The 17,444-nt window shown below is 40.1% G+C and overlaps 1 protein-coding gene across 1 annotated transcript; it reads left to right on the plus strand.

Moving 5' to 3' along the window:
• Nucleotides 1-13,643: 13,643 nt before the first annotated feature.
• LOC121994493 (VQ motif-containing protein 4-like) lies at nucleotides 13,644-14,893 on the plus strand. The gene has a single exon (XM_042548504.1). The coding sequence runs from the start codon at nucleotides 14,138-14,140 to the stop codon at nucleotides 14,813-14,815; it is 678 nt and encodes a 225-aa protein (XP_042404438.1). The 5' UTR covers nucleotides 13,644-14,137; the 3' UTR covers nucleotides 14,816-14,893.
• The last annotated feature ends 2,551 nt before the right edge of the window (nucleotides 14,894-17,444 follow it).

The raw sequence follows: 17,444 nt of genomic DNA on the forward strand, positions 1-17,444 counted from the left end.
GCACAAGAAGCACACAATGTGTTCCTTGCTCTTCTTTGTTGTGGGGATGGCCTCCTTGGGCTTCTCCTTGCCCTTGGGTGCCACTTGACCCTTCTTCTTGGCCAAGTTGGGACACTTGATCTTGTAGTGCCCATTCTCCCTACACTCAAAACATATAATATGATTTTTATTTTTAAATGAACTATTTATACCTTCTTGTGTAGGTGTGACACTTGCTCCTCCATTTGACTTGGAAGTAGAGGCTTCCTCTTGATCCGAAGATGATACTCCTCAATTTGATTTTGCTTGACTTGTGGAGGTGGAAGCTTCTTCTCCATTTGACCTGGATGTAGAAGCTTCTCCTTATTCTTGATCCGGTGCCACCGAAGGTCGGCCCCCCTCAATCCTAGAGGTGGAGGATTCACCTTCTTCTTCATCCTCTTATGCATGAAACAAGGAATATGTTCCTTCCTTGCTCTTTTGATTGCACTCCTTTGAGGATGAGGATTCTTGGACCTCTTCTACGGAAGTTGAGCATCTCTCAACTTCGGAATTCTCCTCCTCTTGGTCTTGCTCCAATGAGTCACCCTCTTTGGATTTTTCTTGGATTGGTACAGTGGAGGGGATCTCATGAATAGTTGCCAACTTGCTCCAAAGCTCCTTGGCATCCTTGAACTATCAAATTTGAGCCAAAATGTGGCTAGGCAATAAGTTGACCAAAAGCTTGGTCACTTTATCATTTGTCTCGCTCCTTTGAATCTGCTCTTTGCTCCATTTACTTTTCTTGAGGACTTTTCCCTTGGAGTTCTTTGGAGCTTCGAATCTTTCCATGAGAGCAAACCATTGCTCTATCTTCACCATTAAGAAATTCTTGATCCTTGATTTCCAAAGATCGAAGCTTGTTGAAACGTATGGTGGAGCCACCCTTGTGTCAAATCCAAGTCCATTTTGGAATTGCATCTTGAAGTTGAGCTTCTTGAATTCTTTGACTTTGATGAATTTGCCCCAACTTCTTCACCCTCTAGCTTTGCTTGTTTTGTTTGCCCCTTCCGGCGATGATTCCGGTGAAGAGCGACCTTACTCTGATACCACTTATTGGGACTGAAATGTAACTAGGGGGTGAATAGCTCGTCGCGTTCCTCGTGTGCTTCGTTGCTTGTTTCTTCAAAGATGTGCAGTGGAAAAACAAAGAAACAAATGCATACAACGCTAACAAATGGATTTTACTTGGTATCCACCTCACAAAAGGTGACTAATCCAAGGATCCACGCACACACACACCCTCCACTATGAATAACACTCCTTTATGGTAAATACCATAGGCGGAGAAGCCCTACAACACTCTCAATACAAGAATAAGGAAAGGGAAATAAAATACAAGCAAAAGCTTACAAGTTATGCAGTGAAAACCCTAACCCTAACTTCTTGTTGTAGCCCGCCTCTTGATCTTGGATCACTAGCAAACCTTGCTCCAAGAACCCTTTAAGAACTGGCAGTAGGGTGGAGAAGAAGTGTGGAGAGCTGCTGTGCTCGCTGGAGAGGATCAGAGATGAAAAGTGCGAGTTCTTTCGAAGAAGACGCACGCCAATGGCCTTTATCTGCGCCAACGGTCGGATCCCGATCGATTGAATTGCTCCCAATCGATCGGGAAAGCTTTGGATCGATCCATTGATCGATCCAGAGCGCCTCTGTGCTCTTGAAAAATGCCTAGATCGATCAACGGATCGATCTAGGGCTTATCGCGACAAATCGCAGCTTCACAATCGATCCACTGATCGATTGGGGCCTCTGGATCGATCAACCGATCGATCCAGCAGGCTTATGTGTGCTCGCGACTGCCTCCCAATCAATCCACTGATCGATTGAGACGAAGGCTTCTCGCGGGGACTCCCCAATTGATCGGCCGATCGATTAGGCTCCAGCCAATCGATCGGTTGATCGATCCAGCTGCTGGTTTTTGCCCAAAACCAAGTCCCAAGCCCCTCAAACCAACATCCGGTCAACCTTGACCTGTTGGTACATCATGCCTAGCATCTGGTCACCCTTGACCTGTTAGGACTCCCTCACCAAGTGTCTGGTCAATCTATTTGACCTACTTGGATTTTTCTCCTCGTGCCAAGTATCCGGTCAATCCCTTAACCTACTTGGACTTTCACCAGATGTCTGGTCAACCTTGACCCATCTGGATTTTCCCCGTGCCTGGCTTCACTCACCAGGACTTTCACTTGGCTTCACTCACCAAGATTTCCAACTGCCTAGCTTCACTCACTAGGACTTCCACCTGGATTCACTCACCAGGACTTTCACTTGGCTTCACTCACCAAGATTTCCAATTGCCTAGCTTCACTCACTAGGACTTTCACCTGGCTTCACTCACCAGGATTTCCTTCTGCCTAGCTTCACTCACTAGGACTTTCCATCTGCCTGGCTTCACTTACCAGGGCTTTCACTTGGCTTCACTCACCAAGATTTTCATACTGCCTAACTTCACTCACTAGGTCTTTCACCTGGCTTCACTCACCAGGATTTTCATACTGCCTAGCTTCACTCACTAGGTCTTTCACCTGGCTTCACTCACCAGGATTTTCATACTGCCTAGCTTCACTCACTAGGACTTTCACCTGACTTCACTCACCAGGATTTTCTCTCTGCCTAGTTTCACTGACTAGGTCTTTCTTTCTACCTGGCTTCACTCACCAAGATTTTCATACTGCCTAGCTTCACTCACTAGGACTTTCACCTGGCTCCACTCACCAGGATTTTCTCTCTACCTAGCTTCACTCACTAGGTCTTTCACCTGGATTCACTTACCAGGATTTTTCTTTTACCTAACATCCTAGTTAGGACTTCCCAGTCAAGTATCTAGTCAACCTTGACATACTTGACTCTTCTTCAACCAACCTGATCAGACCCTGATCAGAGGGGAATTACACCAAACAATCTTCCCAAATGAACAACTGCACCTACACTTGTCTATATTATTGAAGTCTTGTATTGTCAAACATCGAAACTCAAACCAAGACTCAAGCTTGGTCAACCAGGTCAACCTTGACCTGTGGGATATTATACCAACACTAGAAAGAGGGAGCACAGCGGGGCAGTGATGTCCGACGAAGCGTCGTACGCTGTCGATGCGATGAAGGCGGCATCAAGGGTTGTGCAGCAGCTCCAGAGGGTGTTGGCTGGCGGAGGTAGCGGTGTCACAGCAAGGGAGGCGATGTGGGTCCTTGTGGCGACGACATTTCACCGGGGAGAGGAAGGAGGTGCGACATGAGCGATGCCCGCAAGGAAGAGAGCCTCAGGCAATTGCATTGGCAGGGAGAAGGGAGGAGATGGAAGTGGAGAAGGAAAACCAAGATGCCTGCATGAGGTTGCCGGCGTGGAGAGGGAAACGATGGCAGCGGTGTCGCTTGGCGGTGTCCGCGTCAAGAAGGCTGGAGGAAGGAAGCAGGCGACTCAGTGACGATCGCCGCTGGCTGGCGTCGCTAGCTGGTGGCGGAGAGAGACAAAGACTCTCCCCCCTATTCGTGGTGGCGGTGCATAAGGAAACCTACGAAGCAACCCCTTTCCTTCACGTGAATTTCCTAAAAAGGGGTGCTATAGAAAAATTACCAAAGTACCCCTCCCCTCTCTACTTACCACATCACTGAGGTTGTGGTTGATGCTGCTCGGCATGCGCATTGCCTTTATCGGGTTGCCCATCCGACCGACGATGATGGTGGCACTCGGGAGATGGAGATCAATGGCGGAATCCCTACTAGGCTGGTCCGCACGGTCTTGGGTTGAAATGGTAACAATTTTTCGTATTATGGGTTGTCGAACGATGGTAGGAGAAAAATAGTAGGGCACACTATTGGGGCTCAAGAAATCTTGCTCGCTCAGAATCTACATGCCGGACTGCATGGGTTTGGAGTTTTTGGTGTTGCTGTGATGCGTCCGCTTAGGGTCCTTTTAGCGGTAGATGGGTGTGAGCCACTCGGCGTTCTGAGACAACTGCAGGCTCGAGAATCACTTCTATTTTCTGGGCTGACTGAATCTCTTCGATATTGATGTACTTCGTAGCCCGTTTGAGCAGATAATCGAAGTCTCTTGGAGGCTTCTTGATAAGTAAGCAAAAGAAATCGTTATCTGTAAGTCCCTGTGAAAAGGCACTTACCAAAATTTCTTGGGGTGGCTGATGGGGCGTCCATGGCAACTTGATTGAATTTCTTAATGTAGTCCCATAATACCTCCTTGGGCCCTTGTCTATAAGCGAGAACAGGTTCACGTTCATCTTTTGGTAGCGACAATTACTATCAAAGTGCTAGAGAAAAGTCACTTGGAAATCCTTGAATCTGCAGATGGACCCGATCGACAAGCGTTTGAATCACCTATGCGCCAAACCAGATAGCATGGTGAGGAACATACGACACTTAACTCCATTGGTGTATTGGTAGAGCATGACTATGTTATTGAATTTGAGTATATGGTTCTCAGGATCAGTTGACCCCGTATACTCTTTGATCGTCAGAGGTATGAAATGAGGTGGAAATTGATCGTCGAGGATTTCTTGGGAGAACTGCCTGTTAATCCACTCTAGAGAGTTGTCGAATTGGGGTGCTTTTCCTTTCCGTACATCCCAGACGGGCACATTCTCGAAAAATGATCCTTGTGTCCTTTTGGCTTGGCCATGCTCTTTCGAGGGTGTGGGTAATAACGCCTTGTGGTACAAGATTGGCGTGTTCAGTGCTTGCTGGAAGGCGCCTATCAGCTGGTGGTTTGGCTTGCGGCCAGCAGGGTCTCAGTTCGTTAACCTGTTGCCGATACAATTGGGTTGTTCGATGCTCGACAATCGGCTGCTATCTCCTGTTGTTGTTGCACCATCTTTGCAGCTCAGGCATTTATTAGTATCGCTAGCTCTTCTTGGGTTAACGTCACAGTGGTAATTCATCCAGTGTCCTCCATCTTCACGTCTCGGATGTAGGTGAAGTTTCCATAAATGACACCAAATATGAAATTGTCTGGGAGCTGAGAAGATGGTTAGCTGGGAACGTGGCTCGACTGTTGACTGAATGAAGACTCCATGCTGTCCTGTTGATAGGATCGAGTAGCGCGATAGAGGGGGGTGAATATCGCGTCTTTTTTAAAACTATTCTTTTCTTTTTAAGTCAGAATCGTGCAGCGGAAAATAAGAAAGGAGACACAATCGTTTTACTTCGTTCGGAGCCTAGCTCGACTCCTACTCGAAGGCCCGCGGTCCTTGACCGCACCGATGGGCAATCCACTATAACTCTTCTTTCCGAGATCCTCGGAAAGAAGCAGATCGTACAAATGAGCAGAGTAAGATAGTAACAACCTACTATCTTACTTGAATTAAGTACAATGCAAGTTAAACAAATATACCGATTACTTAGATAGAAGATATAGCTCGATCGGCACTTCTTGGATGGTACAACAACTTGCTTGATGGATGTGTAGAAGAGTAGTATCTCGAACAACTTTATCATAGAGATGATATAAGAATCCGTTACACAGCCACAGACCTGGAGCTTCACTTTTATAAGAATTGTCAACGTTCGGTCGACCGATCCTTGGGTTCAGTCGACCGAACCCGCTCCCTTCCTTCCTGGCTGGTGTCTGGCGCTGGCTCGATCTTCTGCATTAACTGGTCATTAAGGGTTCGGTCGACCGAACCTCTTTTTCGGTCGACCGAACAGCTTCCTTCCCTGTTCGTCAAGATCTTGAATTAATGCGCCATTAAATGTCTTCATTGTTCGGTCGACCGAACCTCATTTTCGGTCGACCGATCATGCTGGGATACCATATTTCTGAGCCTGATCAGATTTGCCAAAGTTGCTTGTTCGGTCGACCGAACCAAGGTTCGGTCGACTGATAAAATGCCTTTTTTGGTCGACTGAACCTCCTTTTCAGTCGACTGGACCCTTGATGAATTGAAGCTTTCTGAGTGTTGGATGCGTGGCCGCTGACAGAGCCTGATTCTGAGTTCTGAGTCAAAAGTTATGACCCTTTGAAACTCAAGGGGTCATATAATTTTACACCACAAAGTTAGTTCGATATAATAATAGTATTCCTGCAAAACAAAGGTTAGAACAGTAATATAGCACAGTAATATAATGCATAAGTATGACAGTTAGGACTGTCTTGATCTCAACTTGGAAACCTTCCCGGTTTCTTCAGTTGGATCAGCGACCTAAGGTTGTTCCCTTCGGGAACCCGACCTCACTGTCGCTCCTCCAGTTCCTTACCTCAACTTACCTGCCAAACATGGTTCTCCAGACCTGTTTGGACTTTTACCTGCTCAGTATCTGATCGCCTGATCCACAAAGACTTTTCCTGCAATATTATATTAGTCAACAACAATAATAATAATACAGAAAATAATAGTAAACATAAACCTAGATTTACCGATATCCGCTGGTACGGTCGACCGCGTGCGGTCGACCGGAAACCATCCGATCAACCTTGCTTGGAGTTCACTCCTCCAAGACTTCCCGTTACCTAAGGTTACCATCCACTAGGATTTTCTCAACCTGGCTTCACTCACCAGACTCAGTACTCGGCTACCCAAGGATCAAGTCCTCCAGACCTATCCACCTGGCTTCCGCTATACCGAGATTTTTCCCGACTCAGTACTCGGCTACCCAGGGATTAAGTCCTCCAGACCTATCCACCTGGCTTCCGCTATACCGAGATTTCTCCCCTTGCCTAGCCTACAACTAGGATTTTTCATGAACATACTTAAGCATACTTAAACATATTTGTCTGACATTAAAACCTTGGAGGTCGATTGCACCAACAATCTCCCCCTTTTTGATGTTTGACAAATATGTTTAAGTTAGGTCAATTCATAAAGATTTAGATTTCTAACTTAAACCCTTTCTTCTCCCCCTTTTGTCATACAACAAAAAGAACCCTTCATAAATGGATTTAATTGCTAAGGACCCTTAAGTTTTGCACCAATAATGATGGAATACCTTTAAACATTTTCAAGATATTTTCTACGGTATTCTCTCACCCTTTTGAAGGACAATAATAAGATGTAGTGAGCATGCATCAAATATTGATCCAAAAATTTTAAAGGAAAAAATAGTAAAATTAAAGATACTTTTGAAAGTATTTTAAAGTTGATTTCAAATAATGTTTCAAAGAATTATAAGTAAATATTTTCTTAAGAAAATAGATTTATAAGTTTTCAAAAATCATTTTTAAGAAATTAGTTTAAATTTTAATTTTCTTAGCATCTCACCCATTCTAAATTTGCAAGTATGGTAATCCTATAATTGTGTGAGATGACTTTATTGATTAAATTTTAGTTAAACTTTGATTATTGTAAGTTAAATAGATGGAAACATTTAATTTGTGAATTAATTGAATTAATGTTTAGTTTAGAAATTATAAAGTTAGAATAGTTGCTAGATTATTGATTGATTTAAACATAATTTAAAGATTAGTTTCAATTGAATTTAGTATTATTATTAATTAGGCTAAAAATTAATTTTAATTGTTGATTAAGGTTTCATAATTAATAATTACGAATTAATTGATTTTGAATTATTATTAAGTTCTTAGTAATTAATTAGGTAAAGATTTTAGAATTAGTTATATTTAATTTTGTTAAAGTATTTTATTTGTTGATTAAATATAAGATTTCAAGTTGAAATTTAATAAGAATTAATTAAGTGTATTAAGTTAAACTAGTTAATGATTAGGGTTAATTAATTTAGTTTATGTAATCAAGTTTTAAAATAATTTTTAAAATAATTTTAAATTAAGTTTTAAAATAGTTAAGTTTTAAAATAATTTTAATTAAGTTTTACAATAATTTTAAATAAGTTTTTAAATAAGTTTAATTAAGTTTTTAAAATAATTTTAATTAAGTTTTTAAATAATTTTAATTAAGTTTTTAAAATAATTTTAATTAAGTTTTTAAATAATTTTAATTAAGTTTTTAAAATAATTTTAATTAAGTTTTTAAATAATTTTAATTAAGTTTTTAAAATAATTAATAATTTTAATTAAGTTTTTTTAAAATAATTTTAATTAAGTTTTAAAATAATTTTAAATAAGTTTTTAAAATAATTTTAATAAAGTTTAAAATAAATTTTAATAAGTTTTAAAAATAATTAAGTTTTCAAAATAATTAAGTTTTAAGAATAATTTTAATTAAGTTTTAAAATAAATTTAATAAGTTTTAAAATAAATTTAATAAAGTTTAAAATGAATTTTAATAAGTTTTAAAATAATTTTAATTAAGTTTTAAAATAATTTTAATAAGTTTTAAAATAATTTTATTAAAGTTTAAAATAATTTTAATAAGTTTTTAAATAATTTTAATTAAGTTTGAATTAGATTTGAATTAGAATTAATTTTAGTTTGGGTTTGAATTAAGTTAGGTTTGAAATTGAATTAGTTTGAATTAGAATTAATTTTAGTTTGAGTTTGAATTAAGTTAGGTTTGAAATTGAATTAGTTTGAATTAGAATTAATTTTATTGAAAAAGGTTATTAAACCTATGTTAGATTCAAACTTAGCTTTGGGTTAATCAAGCAGGCGTCCTAAGGATAAGTTTCAGTTCAGTGGCGAGGCATATGACCTACTTGAATATCATTAGACCACTTGCTGAAGACTTTCCAAATTGTTCCTGCCCAAAAAACTTAATACTAAATTTTGGTCTAACTATCCCATGTTTGACTGGGGTAGCTTCGGCCAGATCCACTAAGTCTAGTGCACCAGGTAGAATTCCATATTCAGCCTAGACATGCCTTTGACAAAGTTTCCTTGATGTACTATCATCCCAATCCTTTCCGGTGCTCTGTTGTTAGAGTTTGGTAAACCTTTTTAACTAATCGTTCTAAATTAAGAGCATAAAGAAAAGATGCATGAATAGATAAGTATGAATGATCATGGCAACTCAAACAATTCAAACAAGTCATGCATAATACAAATTGTTTGTGTTGTTGATGTTGTTGTTGTTGTATATTTAATATTATTGTTTTATATTATTGTTTTTGTCCATTAATGATGGTTGTTGCTTTGTTTAGAATTGTTTTGTTAATATTAGTATTGTTGTTGTTATTATTATTATTATTATTATTATTATTATTATTATTGATTAGTTTTATAATTAAAGGGTACATGATTATAATGAAGGTTTTGTTTTGGTTTTGATTTATAACTTAAATCTAGATTTTGTATGTTGATAAAATTATTAATAATGTTTTATAATATATTAATTTTGTTTTTCAAAACATTATTTTGTTTTTCTAATTTTCTAAACTTTGATTTATAGTTTAGTTTCTTATCTTTATTTAAATTTTTTGTTAAATTATGTTTATTGTTATTTAACTCTAGATAATTATTATTTTGATTTAAATTCAAATTATCTTGAATAAATAGACTTTGATTAACTGGGTCTTGATTAAGTTTTTGGTTGATTTGGTCAATTTTAGTTATATTTGAATTAATTAAATTTTTATTAGTTAGATTATTTTTGTTAAGTAATTTTAATGTTGAATTTTCATGCATTTTTAATTTCAAATTACCATTCAAACAAGAAGGATCTAAAGCATGCAAATGTTCATATAATTTAAAATTATTTACCATACTAGCTCCCCCTAAATCCTTGGATCTTCTTTCCGGGCATTGAGATTTGTAGTGTCCCATCTTTTTGCACTTGAAACATTCGATGTGGTCCTTCCTTTTCTGGACTCTAGGCTTCGACTCCTCCTTTGCCTCCGGTTGTGCAGATCGACTCATTGGGCATTTATTTTTGTAGTGCCCCTTTTCACTGCAATTAAAACATGTTATGTGTTCTTTAAATTTTGTATTTAAAATATTACCTTTTGAATCCTCATTAGGATTCTCCCCCTTGACCATTGCCATTTCGGATTCAAGCTCAAGTGTTCGGTCAGACTCGGGTTCAGATCCATTAGCCTCCTCCTCAGCCACTAGAGCGATGAAGCTGATTTGGTCTTGTTCTTCTAGATCTGGTTCTGAGGATAGCTCTTCGGATTCGGATTCGAACTCACTTTTGCCTTGATCTTCTAGCCTCGACGGGGTCTCGTGAAGCTCGATCAATTTGGTCCACATCTCGAATGCATTCTTGTAACCTTCTAATTGACACAAGACTTCATTAGGCAAAATATTTATGAACATATTTATTACCTCTGTGTTTGATTGTGAGTTTTGAGACGGTTGTCTCAATGCGATCCAGTTGTCGAAATTGCTGCTTCCAATGAAACATTCCATCATATTCCTCCAAGAATTGAAGTAGACTTGATCGTACTGTGGAGGGTCATAGATACTTCGCCCTTCTTGATATGAGTTCATAATTCTTGCAAGAAAAAATTAAGAGAAAATATTTCCAAGACTTTTGTCTTGGGATTAGTAGTGCTGGAAAAAAAAAATTTATTATAAGGAAAAACTTGATGAAAAGAAAAAGTTTTAAAAAGTTGCTTTGAAAATCAATTAAGAAATTTCAGAGCTATATGCTCTGATACTAATTGATAGGATCGAGTAGCGCGATAGAGGGGGGGGGGGGTGAATATCGCGTCTTTTTTAAAACTATTCTTTTCTTTTTAAGTCAGAATCGTGCAGCGGAAAATAAGAAAGGAGACACAATCGTTTTACTTCGTTCGGAGCCTAGCTCGACTCCTACTCGAAGGCCCGCGGTCCTTGACCGCACCGATGGGCAATCCACTATAACTCTTCTTTCCGAGATCCTCGGAAAGAAGCAGATCGTACAAATGAGCAGAGTAAGATAGTAACAGCCTACTATCTTACTTGAATTAAGTACAATGCAAGTTAAACAAATATACCGATTACTTAGATAGAAGATATAGCTCGATTGACACTTCTTGGATGGTACAACAACTTGCTTGATGGATGTGTAGAAGAGTAGTTTCTCGAACAACTTTATCATAGAGATGATATCAGAACCCGTTACACATCCACAGACCTGGAGCTTCACTTTTATAAGAATCGTCAATGTTCGGTCGACCGATCCTTGGGTTCAGTCGACCGAACCCGCTCCCTTCCTTCCTGGCTGGAGTCTGGCGCTGGCTCGATCTTCTGCATTAACTGGTCATTACGGGTTCGGTCGACCGAACCTCTTTTTCAGTCGACCGAACAGCTTCCTTCCCTGTTCGTCGAGATCTTGAATTAATGCGCCATTAAATGTCTTCATTGTTCGGTCGACCGAACCTCATTTTCAGTCGACCGATCATGCTGGGATACCATATTTCTGAGCCTGATCAGATTTGCCAAAGTTGCTTGTTCGGTCGACTGATAAAATGCCTTTTTCGGTCGACTGAACCTCCTGTTCAGTCGATTGGACCCTTGATGAATTGAAGCTTTCTAAGTGTTGGACGCGTGGCCGCTGACAGAGCCTGATTCTGAGTTCTGAGTCAAAAGTTATGACCCTTTGAAACTCAAGGGGTCATATAATTCTGCACCACAAAGTTAGTTCGATATAACAATAGTATTCCTGCAAAACAAAGGTTAGAACAGTAATATAGCACAGTAATATAATGCATGAGTATGACAGTTAGGACTGTCTTGATCTCAACTTGGAAACCTTCCCGGTTTCTTCAGTTGGATCATCGACCTAAGGTTGTTCCCTTCGGGAACCCGACCTCATTGTCGCTCCTCCAGTTCCTTACCTCAACTTACCTGCCAAACATGGTTCTCCAGACCTGTTTGGACTTTTACCTGCTCAGTATCTGATCGCCTGATCCACAAAGACTTTTCCTGCAATATTATATTAGCCAACAGCAATAATAATAATACAGAAAACAATAGTAAACATAAACCTAGATTTACCGATATCCGCCCGTATGGTCGACCGCGCGCGGTCGACCGGAAACCATCCGATCAACCTTGCTTGGAGTTCACTCCTCCAAGACTTCCCGTTACCTAAGGTTACCACCCACTAGGATTTTCTCAACCTGGCTTCACTCACCAGACTCAGTACTCGGCTACCCAGGGATCAAGTCCTCCAGACCTATCCACCTGGCTTCCGCTATACCGAGATTTTTCCCGACTCAGTACTCGGCTACCCAGGGATTAAGTCCTCCAGACCTATCCACCTGGCTTCCGCTATACCGAGATTTCTCCCCTTGCCTAGCCTACAACTAGGATTTTTCATGAACATACTTAAGCATACTTAAACATATTTGTCTGACATTAAAACCTTGGAGGTCGATTGCACTAACACCTGTAACACAAGGATCGTTAGTATTGGGCCCGGGAAGGGATCTCTGGCGTTGACCCTCCGACGCTCAAGTTAGCACTCGGTTCAAGAGGAGAGAATAGTAGAAGTGAATAGTAACAGAGAACACGTAGAATAATAAAGCATCTCATGCATCTGCCTATAGATAAAGACTCCCTTTTATAGTGTCACTATAACATTTATGCACACATCCCAAAGTATATACATGTTTTTCAAAGTTTCCTAAGAAAATATAAGTCGAAAAGTGTCTCTGACACCTTTCTTGAAGCAAACACGCAAATCTCTGTGATGTGACAGACTAGATGCTTCTAAAGTACGATTTGTCTGCATGACATTCTCTGTTGCTGGTGGCATAAACTTCCAAACGAGTAAGGTAAGACATGTATGTGGGTCCCGTTGCAGGCCGATTGGGGGCCACTCAGTCAATATGTTACCAGCTCGGTCGTACAGAGTGAACCTACCAACCTGTTCTTTACTCGACTTTATTGTTCTCGGCGAGGCGCATTGCGCCCGATCAGACATAAGGTCCGATCGACAAGGGCAGTGGAGAAAATAACTTAGTATTGACTCTTAACCTTGATTGCAAGTTGTGAAGGACGATTGCTCGAATGGTCTGGTCGGCTTTTCACATCCGACCTGCTCTCAAGGCTCGCTTGGCCAACCTTAGCTTGTCCGGTCCGTAGTCCGCGGTCTCGTAGTCCATCCAACCCTATGATTTTGACCATTTGACTTTGACTTCTACGTCAACCGATCTTCACTGCATTGAGTCGCTTTTAGGGGCTTATCTTTATCATCCTATCAGGCTATCATGACATTAAGCTTAACTTATAAAAAAAAAAAAACTTCAAACCTTTAGACTTCAAGTTTTTCTTATGATTTTCGATGTTGACTGATCTATTTACAAACTCGCACGCGTAGCAAAGAACTCGTAGACAATGAATTTGTTCCGGGAGAAACTATACATAGTTACATACATCAAGAACGTAACTGCTTTCATAAATCCCAAAATCAAAATTGTTTATTTATTTTTCATATATTATTATATTATCCTGTCGCACAACTTCCTGCTTAGCTAGAATATTGCATAGGATCCCTCCGGCGATCGACGCATAGATTCTTTCCATGCCTCCAGACTCTACATATACGCGCGATAGGCCGACGGCAACAGATCTCAGCCACCCATCAAATCACACTACGCATTCAAACGCACGCGACGTCAAGTTGGTCGACGCGCGCCGCTGTATTAAGCTCGTGATCAAGCAACAATCTGAGCCAAGAATCTTTCGCCCGCATCTACAGTAGTGCCACTACTGACGATGCGTGGCTGGTCCCGGCGGACGACGACTCACATGACGACCATTAACTCAGAATTGGATGCTCCTCCCATCTCCTTTAATTTCTACGTCACTGGGCTGGCTGAGACCGTTCCCAAAGCTCCATCCTCCTCTAGCAGACGAACATGAGAGGTAGGTTCTCAGCTGAGTCAACGAAAGATAATCTTTTTCTTTTCTACTTCAAAGAATAACATATTGACGTACTATATTTTAAAAATTAATCATCAGAAATGGATCCAAATTGTTGTTTTAGTAATGTTGTTGTGTAATATATAATGATTAGTGGAACTGTGGAAGGGGGTAAAATATAAAATATATATAATCTTTAAGAAAGTCTGAAAATTAGATTAGTCTTTTCAGAATCTCATAACTTTAAATGTGTCATTCGTGAATTACTTTGTTTTTTTTTTTCTTTCTCTTCTCTCAAATGCATTAGCCAATGAATTATCAATGGAAGAGACAAATTATACTTGAGAATGAGAACCTGATCTGAGAACCACACCATCTATTCTACTCTGTTTCAAGTTCTAACCTCCTCCTCTCTTGTCTATATTCTTTTTTTTTTTTTGTTTGAACGTTTTTATCTTTGCGAGGAATGGACGGCCATCAAATAGTTCCAGCTCGAGAAATCAGCAGCAGCAGTGGAGCAGCTTCGCCGGCGCCGGCGCCACCTCTGCCTCCCAAGCCCATATCGAAGTCTTGCGAGCCCAATCTATGTCCGACGACCTTCGTCCTGGCGGACGCCGCCTCCTTCAAGCAAGTGGTCCAGATGCTCACGGGCACAGCGGAGACGGCGGCCGCGGCGTCGCTGAAAGCGCCGGTTGCTCCGGCGTTCAAGGCCCCCGGGCCAAAGAGGCCCGCTTTTAAGCTCTATGAGCGGCGGAACAGCCTGAGGAACCTCAACCACCTCAGCCCCCTCGCGCTGACGACGCTCTCCCACTCGAGCCCCAATTCCCCCGCCGCCGGCTTCTCGCCCCGCAGGCAGCCGGAGATCCTGTCGCCGAGCATGCTGGATTTCCCCTCGCTGGCGCTCAGCCCGGTGACGCCCTTGAGCCCCGACCCCTTCAACCGGCCGCTGCACCCCAACTCGGAGGCGGCTAAGTGGGCGGAGGACAGGGCGATCGCCGAGAAGGGGTTCTACCTGCACCCGTCGCCGAGGGCTTCGACGGCGACGGAGCCTCCCCAGTTGCTGCCCCTGTTTCCGGTCACGTCTCCTAAATTCTCCTCTGATTTATCCCTTCCGGTGCCTCAATCTTTTGCCGGCGATGTTTAAGCTGTAACACCGTGCAAATTAAAAAATCTTCTCTTTTTTTGATCCGATTAAAATCTTCATTTGACTTTCGCTGTAAAATCCGGTTCTTCATCCTTTGAAAGACAAAGACGTAGGGAGAAAATTTGTCAGGTCACATGTAAAAGCAAATAAAAATAACCTTTATCTTTTAGATAATATACAGTGGAAATTTTCGAACCCTTAATTTTTTTGGCTATAATTTTCACTCTCTTTCTAAACAACTCCTGAGACTTTTACCAATTCAGAAAAAATTAATAAATATTTTCTTTATACTTTTTTTTGATGATTTTTTTAAAAATATAATTTGATCTTCGTACTTCTACCGTTCTACTTGACCTATGCTTTTACTATTTTTCATTATTTCATGGTAATCAGATGCCTTAATACAATTCAATTTTGCATATAATCCATATGACATCGTTGCAAGACAATTTAATACCATCATATAACTTCTTATAAGATGAGCAAATGCTAATGATCCTGTACAAAAGTTGAAGAAATGGATGTTGAGGATGTGACGCTCCTGTTAATCTCCTGTAGACTTCACTCCCGCCTAGAACATAAGCAGCGTCAGTGCCGAATCAGGGAAGGGGTCCCCGACGATGACCCTCTGATAATGAGTATTTTTGTATATTATTTTGACTCTTATACTTAACATTTTCTACCTTCTCGCATACTTAATGCTGTGTTTATATCATGAGTTGTGAATAGAGACTCATTTTGGACTTAATTATAAATTTCCTACGAATTGTGAAATTTAATTTTAGAATTCAATTTTGTATATAATCCATATGACATCGTTGCAAGACAATTTAATACCATCAACTAACATTCATACAAGTTCTTATAAGATAAGCAAATGTTAATGATCCTATCCAAAAATTGAAGAGATGGATATTGAGGATGTGGTGCTCCTATTAACCTCCTATGAACTTCACTCCCGCCTACAATATAAGCAGCGTCAGTGTTAAGCCAGGGAAGGGGTCCCCGACGATGACCCTCTGATAATGAGTATTTTTGTATATTATTTTGGCTCCTATACTTAGCATTTTCTACCTTCTCACATACTTAATGTTGTGTTTATATCATGAGTTGCGAATAGGGACCCTCTGATACTACATTTTCTACCCCTGTTCGATTCCGTCTGAAAACAAACGTCCTATCACTTATTCCATGTGAGAGACGACCCGGTCCTCTATTATACTACTTAGTGTATGTTAAGGGGTTCGGTTGAAGTGAAATTAATAAATTTGATGTGAGCGAGTGACAGTCGTGACCACACTAAATTTTGGCGACGTTGCTAGGGAACCTAGTGATGTTCATTTGCTTTTAGACTGTATATAGTTTTATCTTTATCTTGTTTTTGCTTTTCTACTTTGTTATTTTATTTTTCTTTAGACTTAACTGTTAGTATATTCTTTTTGCTCTAGAACTTTGCATGTTGAAGGAAAGGAGTGAGAGGAGTAATACTATAGTATGTCATGAATAGAGACCTATTTTGGTCAATTTCATCATTTAGACCACCGTTTCAGTTTTTCTATATTTTGCATTTTATTTTTTTTATTTTATTTTCTCTTATTTCTGTTTCTTTGGTGGTTGCAAAAATTCAAAAATGTTGTTAGGGTTTCATTATTCATTGCTTGTATGCACGTATGTTATCTTGTATATTTCTTGTGTCTTTGGATTTTATTTGCATGAGTGTTTCAAGTTAGACCAGGAAATCTCTTTTGTGGCAGCAGTTTCAGAGTTTCAGTGTGTTCAGTTCAGGATCTCAAATATGTCAAGCAACATAGAGAACAACACTGAAAATACTCTCAAAGAGCTTTCGGCACCAGACTTGGCAGATGATTCCTTTTGCATCAGATATTCTGATTTGGAGGCCAGCTTCGAGTTATGGAAAATTATTCATCTAATACCAAAGTTTCATAGACTTTCTGGTGAAGATCCCAATAGATATCTGCAAGAATTGGATATGGTGTGCTCTTCATGGAACCACATGGCGTGTCAAATGAAGATGTCAGACTTAGAGCATTTCCATTCTCACTAGCGGATTCAGCAAAGGATTGGTTGTACTGTCTTCCACCTGATTCTATCACCAGCTGGTTTGAAATGAAGAGAATTTTTCTGGCGAGGTTCTTTCCTGCTTCTAGGATTGCAGCTATTCAAAGGAGTATTTGTGGAATCTAACAATTCACAGGAGAATCGTTTCAAGATTATTGGGAGAGATTTAATAGACTTGTTTCTAGTTGCCCTTAGTATCAGATAAGCGATCAACTACTGATTATATACTTCTATGAGGGATTGCTTCCCATGGACAGGAGTATGGTTGATGCAGCTAATGGAGGGGCTCTAATTAACAAGACATCTGCTCAAGCTAAGAAACATATCGAGATTATGGCTACAAATTATTAGCAATATGGGATTAGACCGACGATTACCGAGGATGTTAATTCCTTTGCCAGTGTATTCCCTACCAGGATCTAGTATTTTCAGCCTGATCCTTAGTCTTATCAGATCCATCAACAGGACAGGTATAATTTTATTGCAGGATTCGGGTATGAGAATACATAACAAGGGATTTTTGAGTGACCCCACCATTATCAGCCTAACT

The sequence above is a fragment of the Zingiber officinale genome, chromosome 6A (genome assembly GCF_018446385.1).
Source record: "Zingiber officinale cultivar Zhangliang chromosome 6A, Zo_v1.1, whole genome shotgun sequence".
Lineage (NCBI taxonomy): Eukaryota > Viridiplantae > Streptophyta > Magnoliopsida > Zingiberales > Zingiberaceae > Zingiber > Zingiber officinale.